The sequence below is a fragment of the Bidens hawaiensis genome, unplaced genomic scaffold (assembly GCF_021521415.1).
Source record: "Bidens hawaiensis isolate Kalapana, Puna unplaced genomic scaffold, B.hawaiensis_p1.1 tig00016758_1, whole genome shotgun sequence".
NCBI lineage: Eukaryota > Viridiplantae > Streptophyta > Magnoliopsida > Asterales > Asteraceae > Bidens > Bidens hawaiensis.
The window spans coordinates 162,585-174,789 of record NW_027492542.1 but is presented as its reverse complement, the minus strand read 5'-3'; the positions used below and the strand labels follow the sequence as shown (position 1 = coordinate 174,789).

The 12,205-nt window shown below is 34.6% G+C and overlaps 2 protein-coding genes and 1 pseudogene across 3 annotated transcripts; all 3 read right to left on the bottom strand.

Moving 5' to 3' along the window:
• Positions 1–2,032: 2,032 nt before the first annotated feature.
• On the bottom strand, positions 2,033–2,901 carry LOC143552058 (uncharacterized). Its single transcript, XM_077042360.1, has 2 exons — positions 2,735–2,901; positions 2,033–2,615 (listed from the first exon to the last, which is right to left on the bottom strand). Exons 1-2 carry the CDS (start codon positions 2,832–2,834, stop codon positions 2,080–2,082), a joined length of 636 nt encoding a protein of 211 aa, XP_076898475.1. The 5' UTR covers positions 2,835–2,901; the 3' UTR covers positions 2,033–2,079.
• A 113-nt stretch (positions 2,902–3,014) lies between these two features.
• LOC143552059 (O-fucosyltransferase 15-like) lies at positions 3,015–5,876 on the bottom strand. The gene is made up of 9 exons (XM_077042361.1): positions 5,630–5,876; positions 5,258–5,462; positions 5,120–5,181; positions 4,937–5,025; positions 4,743–4,863; positions 4,517–4,660; positions 4,110–4,429; positions 3,793–4,033; positions 3,015–3,617 (listed from the first exon to the last, which is right to left on the bottom strand). Exons 1-9 carry the CDS (start codon positions 5,864–5,866, stop codon positions 3,282–3,284), a joined length of 1,755 nt encoding a protein of 584 aa, XP_076898476.1. The 5' UTR covers positions 5,867–5,876; the 3' UTR covers positions 3,015–3,281.
• A 1,040-nt stretch (positions 5,877–6,916) lies between these two features.
• LOC143552057 (protein STRUBBELIG-RECEPTOR FAMILY 8-like) lies at positions 6,917–11,611 on the bottom strand (annotated as a pseudogene). Its single transcript, XR_013138584.1, has 15 exons — positions 11,519–11,611; positions 10,267–10,402; positions 10,096–10,167; positions 9,819–9,986; positions 9,652–9,723; positions 9,470–9,541; positions 9,319–9,384; positions 9,179–9,244; positions 8,795–9,099; positions 8,418–8,662; positions 8,059–8,330; positions 7,840–7,975; positions 7,615–7,754; positions 7,387–7,543; positions 6,917–7,286 (listed from the first exon to the last, which is right to left on the bottom strand). The product of XR_013138584.1 is annotated as a protein STRUBBELIG-RECEPTOR FAMILY 8-like (transcript).
• Positions 11,612–12,205: the final 594 nt, after the last annotated feature.

Here is a 12,205-nt window from a genome sequence, read left to right as displayed (position 1 = left end):
GAAAGGTTGATGGGCTTTTAATGTAGTTGATCAATAGAGAGTGTTGGGTTGTTTTTCTTTTGAAAGTATTGCTTTTGTTGACCATTATAAAATCGGATACCGCTACCTAGCACCTTGCTAGTATTTTAATAAAATTTTCTTCGTTGGTCATTAAAAAAAATCATGTGTGTGTAACGTTTTGAGCTAAATATTTTTTTTTTTCTATTTTTTTCTCTTATATATATTTGTAACCTTATAATATAAACTAAAAGAAATTTGATTGGTTAATAATAATTTTCTCGTTTTCTTATAACTTTTTAGTTTCATTATAATCTTTTTTTTTAACATTGCTGGTAGTGTTCAATTATTGACGAGGAGGATAGTACTAGTCAATGATATATATATTGTGGTGCGGTAAGTACAAAGTTATGTGGTGGGGCTTTTAAGCATGTTCAAATCTTATTGGGTGCTAACAGAATCTAATGCCCATAACCTAATCATAAACACAAGTTAAAAATAACAAAAGAACATTTGTACTTTCTAGTCAACTAAATAATTTAGGATCAAATTATTATTAGATATGTAAAGTTAGAAGCCATTATCTATATATTATTTTGCAAAATCACTCAATTATTTTTTCTTTGTTTTTTAATATATACTTACAAGTTATATGTATAAGTTTATATTGCATATCATATATTTATATGTTTTCTTCTTCTAAAGTATTAATAAAGATATAAAATATCTCTTATGTTTTGCATTTAACTTTAACAAACTATACTTTATAAATTTATTTAACTATTAATATTATTATTAAAATAATTATTATGAATATATTAATTCAAACCCAATTGAATTGTGAGCTAACACGTCACAACGTGCGTGCATGGTTCAACATTTTTACGTCTAATTTTTGTTCAGTTAACAGTCCCGCCACAACACGCCGGACTTTAGAAGTTTGGCAACAAAGTTTTTAGTTTTTTTTTTTATTTTGATTTTTAAAAAAGCTAAATACTCACGTGAGTTTAATTTATTTTTTTTTCTCGACGTTCTTATGTAAATTTTTTGACAAACCAAACGGATACCGATATTGTTACCGGTATTCGTTTTTATGGTTTTTGATCGGTATAAAACATGTGTTGGATATCTTTGGTGCATATCACGAATTAATTCGTTTATATGTTATAGATCAATGTAAGCACATGTCAATATCCTTTTAGGTATATGACAATTATATTTCTTTTGAGTTTTATTCAGTTATTATACCGAATGTTTATACCATAACGAACAAACCAAAGTAAGACCTGCCTTACTAAAATTAAAAAATATAAATAAGTAGGGTGACCATGACTTAAAACTCGACAGAGATTTATTTGTATCATTATAATTATTGGGTCTATTTGAGTTTGGTTTCTTTGCTTCGTAGTTTGTTTCGTTGACTAGTCAGTCAATATTGTATGAAGTAAACTCCTTTCGTCATTTTGTGTTATACTTTTCTTTCTATAGTCTACACCACCATACAATAAGCTAGCTCATGAAAAGAACAATTCCATATATGTATGCATCTAAGAAAATTGAAAACTTGTCACCAGTTATTTATTTTATTATAAGGCTGATGGTTTTTTGACATATATTCTAATGTTGAGTTGTAAAAGTTAAATCGGAATTCTGGCCGGATTTGGGCCCTTCTTTCAATCTTTTCTCGTTCTTAATAAGGAGTAAAATCATGGGCTAAGGCTTAACCATTATTTAGACATTGAGCCTAAGAATTAAGTGTTTAAAAATTTAGACATTGGTGCTTGGGCCTACGAGTTAATATTTGGACAGTGGGCTTAACTGTATAAATTATATTATTAGTAATTAGTGTTTAATTGAGAATTACTATTATTTATGTTAAATTTATATACATTTAATTGAGATCAACCTTAAGTGTTTGCACTGCTCAGTCTCATATAAGGATTAAAGGTTTGTTTGCAAGTAACATGGAAATTTATTTATTGCTATTAATCAATAAGTTTTTATTAGTTTACTAGACTAGATTGGGATCAAATTACGCCTGCACTGCGTAAGAGTTAAGTTACTGCATTTATATAAATGTAATCAAGCTTTGCTCCAAGATATGATGGAACTCGAGACATAGATGCCCATCAGAAGCCCAAGGAAAAGAATCACAATCATATTCACAGCACTACTCGATGTTTTTAGCTTCATGGCAAACACGCCAGCCGCTCGTTTATAGTTTTCCAATGCCATTTTCGTCGATTTATCAAGTTCCTCATACACCACACCCTTCTTGCTTTTTTCACCTTTTTCCTTCTCTGGTGTAGCATCTTCTCTAGCCTTTAGATCCTTCTCCGCCCTTTTGTTCTCTTTTAATGTTTCTGTTGGATCGACGTTGGATTCATCCGCAGGCTTTTCTTCTGCTGGTACTTTTGGTGCTGGAGTGATCAGTTTCGGTTGCCTAACGAAGAGAATGTGTCCTTCGAATTTCGCACTGATTTTGTTAAGGTCACAGTTTGCAGAAACTGGAAACTCCACGCGAAATCGACTCCATGTGTTTTGTTGGAGCTTGCGTTCACCGCTAATGATCAAGTTTCTTGATCTCAGTTGAACCCTCAATTGTTCCTTAGCAAAACCTGATAAATGACAAAATTACTACATGATAGAACTGATCTGAAATTAAAAAAAAAAAAAAAAGATTAAAAATACTTGGATGGTTAATTCTACTAGTATAGTGGAAAAGAAAAACACCCACCAGGAAGATAGACGAGAAGAGTATCCGAATCATCTTCGGGTACCCACTCCATTGAAGGCTTGAAATCTTGATAAACTCGAGCCACTCCCTTTGATTCCATTTTTATTAGCTTTCGAACGTATAATTTAATGGTATTGAAATATGTACAGTGGTAATAGTTAGATCTAGTTTGTTGATTGAATGAATATATATATATGCCAACAACTAACAGTTTCCCATTTTGAGGTATGAATGTTTGTGAAGTCTTCTTCCCAGATAGATATACCTTTCTTAATTTCCATTCTCAAGCTTTCTTTTGGTTGCTTTGTTTTTTATTTTCCCAAATTCTTTAGATTTCAAAAACCCTTTACATAAATGACAACCACTGCAACTATACACTATAACTTGGAACTTAAATAAGTTATCTTATATAAAAATGAATACAAAACTATTACTTGTACATTAAAACCTATCTGATCTGAGCTCATCATATAACATACAAATGGCAAATGGTGAAAACTAATGTAATAAATGAACTGAGACATATAACAATTACCAAATGTTCAAATTATCCATGCCGAATAGGTAAAGTGGCTTCCTGTATATTGCACATACATTCACTGCAACGAGGGTATCTATATACACTCCTTCCCACAGGTCGTGAAAACACCCGTTTGTTTTGTCTGACTGCTTTACGGATTCGGGTTTCTAAAACTTTCCATTCGATCGTGTCGTTTTTCATGAAAATATCTGCGAGTCTGCGTTTATTTGGTCGGATCGTCGGCATTTTCCCCCCACCATAGTATACTCTATAACCTGATACTAAAGATGACAGTTGACTTCCTGAATCGGTCATGGCAAAAACATCCGATGCTATACATGTTATGAAGTCTAGTGCTGCTAGCTGCAAAACATTAAAAAAATAAATACAAAATCAAAAATTGATTACAAAAAGCACACATCCCAAAAACCCTATATCTCTAGGTTCAACTGGACTACACTTTGACTACAAACTGAAACTTGATATGAAAAAGAGGGTAAACATGCTGTTTTGAAATAAAAGTAAATGCTAAATAAACCTGAGAGGAGAAGTTTAAGAAAGGTTCAATTTCAGATGGCGATAACAGGTCCTCTTTAGTGACCAAATTAGGAAACAGTGTCGTTAAAGCATTCAGCCTTGTTTTTCCACCATAAATATGTGCACCTGCCAAAAATATCCATGTATCACGCTTGAAACCAAGGCCAGCAAGCATAAGCACGGTTTCCTCAGGCATTAAAGGACATAGACCTTCTGCCTTAAGTCTATCCGGTGAAGGTATCCTGAAACAACTCAAACGAAAGAATGTGAATCTTCATGAAATTATACACAGGTTATTAAAATGTTTATTATACATACTTGGTGGTGTTATTTATCTCCACTAATCCGGGAAAATGGACTTCACGGTATGCTTGCAGCTCCTTCTTCTCTTCTTCACCACCACCAAAATCACATAAAGAATGAGCCACCATGTCGATTTCAAACCTCAAGTGTAAAGCCAAGTATCGGAAATCTTTTTTGATTTTTCCCTTTGACTTTGCAAAGGGTCCAACCAGGTTTTCATCCAATATTCCTGAATGTGATGCATTCTGACGCATTCTTTGAATCAACAAAGCAGCGGTTGATTGTATTTTTGGAGTAAATTGCAGAGCATGAAAATTGCATCTGCACCGGAGTCTCTGTATCAAGTTCCCACATAACAAACAAATCTACGTTAAAAATACGAATGAATTTACAACAATACCCTTTGTGAATATATACACTACCTGCAAGTGATATGGTATTGGATCAGATGCCAAACGATTACCAAAGCCTACAAAATGAATAACTCTATTCTTCATTAAAAGTGGAAGAATATTTTTCAGGTAAAAACTGGGCTTCGCCTCTTTTGCAATATCAACATCCGTCACCTGCATAGTTTCAGCAAATCAAGTATTTTTCATAACAAAACACTATCTTTGCATGAGATAAATTATTCAGTCAGTCACTCACCACACTACCGATGGCTTCAAGATCCAGTGACTGTAACTCCTTTGGCAACTCCTTCACAATACGGATATCGGGTTTGAGGTAATCAATAAAATAGTCCTCCTGATAGATATCTGCAAATTGACTAACAAGTAAAAGAATTCAATCTAGCATCATAGAATCAAAATGTTAATGGAAAAACATGAGTTGTTACCTACCTCACGTCTTGCCACACACTACTGAACATAAAGGTTGGAATAACAAGAGTTGCATTAAGTAATCTTGCAACTGCAACAATATTGCAGACCTGTTGTTAAAGCAAGAGTGAGGTTGAACATCATTCATGACACAATAAATAAACAATTAAGAAGCAGGAATCAATGTTTGCAGATAGAACTTACAGCTACTCTTTGTTGGTTGATACCACCATTAGCAGTAACCATAATGTAACCATTGTTTCCCTCTGAAAGATAAACCAAACAAACATAAGGATGTGTTTAAGTAATAGGCAGAGGAGGCGGGCATTTGTAAACACGTACGGCTAGGTTTCCAAACGCGTTGATTGGCACAGGGTTGCCACAAGGAAGCAACGGCATGATAGGGTTCCAACCACAAATCTTTGGGCTCTGTAGAAGAAGATTTGAACTGAACCAAGGCATGAGCTGCTTTATGTAAGAGCCTTGCATAAGGTGTTTTATGAGGCTTCTGCTTTAGTTTACTACTACCGATCTTTGTGAGTTCATCCTGAGAGTTATGAATATTAATAATGACAATGTGAATTAGACTTGACCTCTATTGTAAAAGAAAATGCATTGAATTTGAGGTGAAAAGAATAGATAAATAATGGTAAAAAAGATGTAGAATTTGAAGAGTAAATAAATAATAATAATAATAATAATAATAATACCGACCGGAAGTGAGAGTGTTGAGGAGGATGAATTTGAAGATGATGATTTGAAGAAGCGTAATTTGAGAGCTTTATTAACAGAACCCGAAGAAGAATCTTGGATCCGAGAAAGCATAAAGCAATTGGTGAGAATAAACAAGAAGAATGCTGCCAATATCCCAGTTGCTAAACAACGCCAGCTTCTTCTTCTTCTTCGATTATTAGTAGCTGTAGCTGTAGCTGTAGCTTTCTTCTTCATCATCTTCTGTAATTGCAAAGCAAATGATATCATATCATCTGATCTGATCTCATCTCATCTCATCTCATTTCATCTCTCTCTCTCTGTCTATTTGCTTCGGGTCAATAATAATAAAGGGGTCAAAAGTTCATATTAAACAACATTTATATACATAGACAGATAGATAGATAGACAGATGTGATGTAATTTATTAACAATCAATTGCATTCCGTGACTGAAGAATCAAAGTGGCTTGTAGTTGTAGATCTATCTTATGTGTTTTCATTTTATACTCCATATATTTATCTTTCATTTCATATGCACTTTACACCCGGCTTCTATTTACAAGTTGATTATTTTTATTTTGTGTAATACTGAAATTTGAAAATCATCATATGGTCCTCAATTATGGTTTAAAAATATAGTGCATTATGTGTAAAATTGGGTAGAAACAGCTCACAATAATCCCTCTTATTTCTCTTTCATATAAACAGACTGGGTTAAAAATGATTAATATAGTCTTTAATGAGCTAAATTAAAAGTTTGAATCTTCAATCTTCATTAATATAAAGATGTAGGTAAATGCCTTACAATATGTATAAATCAATGTATCATCAATCATCATGGATCTCTTATAATAATTATGCGAAAAGGAAGTATAATAGAAGCCATGTGACTTGGTGTAGAATGAGAAAAATGTTTTTAAAAACAAGTGTCAGAACAAATGAACAATGATGATATGATATTGTAGTTTATATATAATTTAATAAGTGCCATCTAGCTCAAAAATGCACTAATGGGTCAGATTTGAACACAATATATAGCATATATTCTATTTTTAAAACAAGCATTACAAGTTTACAAATAAACTGATCAAGATAAGATCTATTCACCATACAATACAAACACTTGAATGTTTGTATCAGTTTGCAAATTGCATAACATACTTCATAAACACAACTAAAAGTCATCTTTTTGACAATTTCTTGGAGATCCAATAAAAAAATAACATCAAGTAGAATTACAAAAAAGTCAAATGTCTTTACTTTCATACAAATATATCAAGTATATATATTTACCATAACTTGAACATCAAGTGACCAGCTTTTGATGAAAAATGAATTAAAATATACACACACTCCAGATCTGATTATTGACTACACCCTTCTCAGATCTCTTCATTGAATCCGCTACCGTCATCATCAATGTCGAGTCTTTGACCTTGCATAGACATATGTGCAAACTGCAAGGTTTTTACTGCCAAATCAAACTACAAATTTGGATATATTAATTAATATGACATCTCGTACGCCTCGTGATCTGGAGTTTTGTATATGAATCCCGAGTCATCACTTGATCGCCTCTTCACCACGCTCGCCCTTTGCATTAGCCGAACCAATGCTTGCACAACTTCAGACATGGGAGGCCGGAATTCTGGTTCAGGCTGTACGTATACAAAACCAAATCAATCATCTTACCTTTTTGTCAATTTTCATGAAAGTGTTAATAAATCTAAATTGCAAGTACAAAGTTTGAGAAGTTACCTGGACAAAAAGAGCAATGATGTCAGCAAAGCGAGATAAAGACTTTGCAGGATACATGCCGTTCAATGCAGGGTCAACCATTTTGGCCAAGGAATCAATATCATGCAGTTGAGGGGTGGCCCATCTTACAAGTGATTGTTCGGATCTCGCTCTTGAACTACATACATACATAACACGAAATAAATTAATTTCCTAAATTTTATAAAAATATGATTAAGGTATCATTACCTATCTAGTGGCTTCCGACCAGTCAAAAGCTCCAACATTACCACACCAAAGCTATAAACATCACTTTTTACAGTGTATATGCCAGACAACGCGAATTCAGGAGCACTATAACCAAATGAGCCAACCAACTGTGTCGCTACCTGTACAATTTTTTTTACAAACTTATTCAAATTCCGACATCACTACTCTAAAAGGAGAGGCTGTTTAGTATCAAATCAAAATTACCTCTCGCTCTGTGTTTGGTGTGAGGGCAGCTAAACCACAGTCTGATAAATGAGGATTGAGTTCTTCATCGAGTAAAATATTTGCTGACTTTAAGTTTCTATGTACAACAGCAGGTAGGCAAACTTCATGCAAGTACCTGCCAAGAAAAAAACACTTCTGTTAAAGCAAGAATAAAAAAATTTCAAATATTTATTTACATTTACATGGATGATGACATACTCAAGAGCTCGAGCAGTGCCAAGTGCAACCTTAACACGTGCATTCCATGTTAAGGTTTTACTGCTATCCTCAGCAAAATGCAGCAAATCTTGCAAGCTGCCATTTGCAATGTAATCATAAACCAAAAGACGTTGCCCGTGCTCTGCACAACATCCAGCCAATGGAACTATGTTTGGATGCCTTAAGCGTGACATGTTAGAAACAGCTTCAACAAAGTAATCTTCCTCTTGAAGTGATAATGCTGCGTTATCTATCTTCTTAACAGCCATCACCTAGGACAAAACAAGCGTATACCCACAATAAACTTGAATATCCACCAATTTTTGAACTTTTTAAACAATAGATGAAAATGAATGTACCTTCCCATTGGAGAAATCCGCTTTATAAACGCGACCTAAAGAACCTTCACCGATTATATTGTCTTGGGAGAAACTGTTTGTTGCTGTTTGAAGTGCTGCAACAGTGTAGGAGCTAGTAGTTATAGGGGATTTCACTCTCTTTATAGATCCGCTTTTCCCTCTTTCAAATGTTGAGTTGTTTTCTGTTGGCAGGGGCTTTAAATCAGTTATGCTGGCTGTGGGAATTACCCTCTGCTCTTGCATTTCTGCATTAACTGCATACGACAATATAAAAAAAAATTGTATCATGTACACAATTAGCACAATTATGCTTTTCTCATTAATGGGCATACCTATGCATATAAAAAATAAAAACTAATTAAAAAAATGAGTTGAACCTTTCTCGCTAATAACAGGAGGATTTACTGTGGAAGTTCGTCTGACATTTTCGGTCCTTTTCCGTTTTTGAAGGCAGAAAATAAGAACAAGAACTGCAAAAAGTATGACGAATGCAGCACCCAAACTGATGCCTAAAATAGCTCCGGTGCTCAGTTTCTTTCCATCGCTTGTATCTGAGGATGGCACGTCATGTGTACGTGATGGAGGAGAACGGGTGCGATTATTATGAGCTTTACCGGGAGGAGGAGAGGTGTATGGTGGTGGAGGTGGTGCAGGCCCATTATCAAACGAATTTCCATCATATCTGTTTCATTTCAAGGCACAAAAAAATGAATTCATATGATAAGATAAAACACTCGTATAAATGTCACATAACAGCTTACGTGAAAGTAGGGACCGAAAGAAGCTCCTTTGGTATCCATCCACTGAAACGGTTGTTTGCAACGTTTCTGCGATAAAGAAATAGGAATAAGATAACCACTACAAATCAAGACGAACATGGCACATGAGAATTGAAACTTACACATCATTCAAAGGAAGACTAGCTAGGGAGTTTAAAGAACCTGTTAACTGATTGTTCTGCACATGACTGCCAGAAATGAAAGCATTATTACAGTTCCAGGCAGATTAATACAATAACTTTAGTAACGAGTAGTTCAAAGACAGTGGCTTACAATGTTGAAATGCTTGACAATGAACTCAGGGAATTTGGTAGATCTCCTGTGAGGTTGTTATATGAAAGATCCCTGCATCAGCACGTAGCAAGTACGGTTAATATAAGAATTATCTAACTTCATCTATGAATGCAACCAGCAAAGGCAAGATAGTCTGATATTATTATTAACTTAAAACTTACAAGGTAGTGAGACTAGTAAGATTATTGAATATATCTCCCATATTCTGAGAAAGCAAATTGCGACCAAGGTTCCTGGAAACCAAAAGATATAGGGATTAAACGTTGTGTGCTATAGCAAGACGCATGAGTGTCAATATATTAATTTATTATCCTGGTGTGACACTCACATGTAATTGAGATTATACATTAACGAGATGGAATATGGAAGATTTCCACTTAAATTGTTGTTTGCAAGATTTCTGCAAAATGAAAATGCATATTAGCATCGGAAAGATTGAAGATTTGGTGGTAGCTGATACGGAAGTGCATCGTGAATGTTGTTTCCACTTAAATCCCTAAAACAGAAGTGAAAAAGATGTATCAGACAATGATAACATAAGGCGGTTGATTAATAATCTTATTAGTGAAATAAAATGAGGAGATGTTTGTTATGTTCCTCCTCACAATGTTTTGAGAGATGTAAAACTTGACAACATGTAACCAAGCGTCCCATCGATCCCTAAATTAGGAAGCTGACTGTCAGGGCAAAAAACAACTAGCCCGATTAATTGAAAACTGATTTAGCATAGCAAGCAGATAATAATAAGATGAAAGATTAAAGTTGAAGTGACTGACATAGAGACAACAGCAGTGGCATCACAGGTAACCCCTCGCCATGACTCGGCGCAAGGGTCAGCACTATTATTAGCTTTCCAATTGGTTAGCTGTGCAGCAGTATTCAAAGAAGTGTACAAAACCTGTAGTGCTTGAACTGCAACAGAACAAGAATATAATAGTTTGTTAGAAACAGAGGTCTGTTAATTATTAGATTTGATCAGTTTGGGGTTTAAATAAACAAGTTTACTAGAATAGAAAGTAGAGTGTAAGGCTGAGGGGTGTGGGGGGCGCGAGAGGGGGCGCCAGCCAATAATATTGTGACGTGTGGCAGAGAGAGAAACTTGATAAGATGGGTGTTGGTAGTGGTGCTCGCGCCCCGGGACATGGTGTGGAGGGGCACGAGAGGGGGCGCGAGCGGTTTTTTTTTTTATTTTTTTATAAATGTAGTAAAAAAACGTATTATTAAAAAAACTCAAAAATTATTTAAAAAACACACATTTTTTTGAAAATTCATAATAAAAAAAACATACTAAAAATTAAACAAACAATAATATTTAATAATAAAACTAATCGAGTACGACGACATTATTTTAAAAAAAAAAATGGGACGATGGGTTGTTTGGAGATTGAAGTTGTGTTTGATATGGTAAAAATGGGTTGATTTAGGGGTATTATATAGGATTTTGTAAAGGTTTTTTTAAAAAAGTTTGAAAGAAATGGGTAATATATAGGAAGTGTTGTATAAAGAAATGGGTAAGTTTGGGTTTTTTTGAAGTTGTGTTAGTGTTGTATAAAATGGGTAATATATAGGAGTAGAAAAATTTTTTTTTTTTTTAAATTAAAGAGCCAACGGCTCATTTAAGGTCTCCAACGGCTCTTTTCACCATTCCCCAAGCCCTAAACGCCACACAGGTCCCGCGAACCCCCTTGCGCCTGCCTCTTTTTCCGCGCTCGCTCGCGCCCCTCTCGCGCCTCGGTGGTGTGGTGCTCGCGCCCCGGGGCGCGAGCGGCTGGCCTCTTGCGCCCTTTCTAGCGCTCCACACCCCTCAGCCTAATGGAAAATGAGACTTGAGCCTCCAGAAGTATAAATATAAATATAAAAAGATTAGATTGTGCGTGTGTGTGTGTGTGTGTGTTGTTTATATATAGATCCTATAAATAAGCTAAAACAAAATGAATCCTAAGTAGCATATAATAATAAATCATCAAGAATAATTATAAATCTAAGAAAAAAATGAGAGAGAAAGAGGAGCATGAATGAATATAATACCATCAGATGGATCAGTAGTGGCATGAACATGATGATGATTATAAAAACAACAGCAACCTGTTGAAAGGAAGATCACAAACTTCAATGCCAGAAGCCGATCTGCTGCTGCAGTCGTCCCCATTCTATTTTATTTAGAAGTAGATAGAGGAGTTTGACCTAGAACTAGAACATATGTAATAGCAGTAGTAGTAATGAACACAAAGCTTTAGCCATTTACAAACAGAGAGAAAAGAGAGATTCGAAGCTTGAATAATGAAGACAGAAAGAGAGTGAAGTAATAATATTAACATAAACATACATACAGAGGAAGAAAGAAAGAAAGAAAAGGTGTCGGCGAAGAAACGCAAACAAAAATATATTTTATTTTATTTATTATTATCGAACATATGTTATTATTTTATTATCAAACATAATAACATACGTAACATAGTTTACTTTGAAAGCAGCTTGATTAACGTTTCAAGTGCTCCATCCATCAATCGGACTCAAATGGTTGGTTGGTTCGTTGACTAACTAACCAATTTGCTTTGCAACTAAGTAACAACACTAGTTAGTATAAGTCAACACATACATGACGACTTGCATTGCATTGTTCCTTTAATATATCACCTAATCACCCCCACCTAGCTTAGCTATATATGTTTTTAACTCTCATTATTATTTAACATACATGAAACATAACATTAC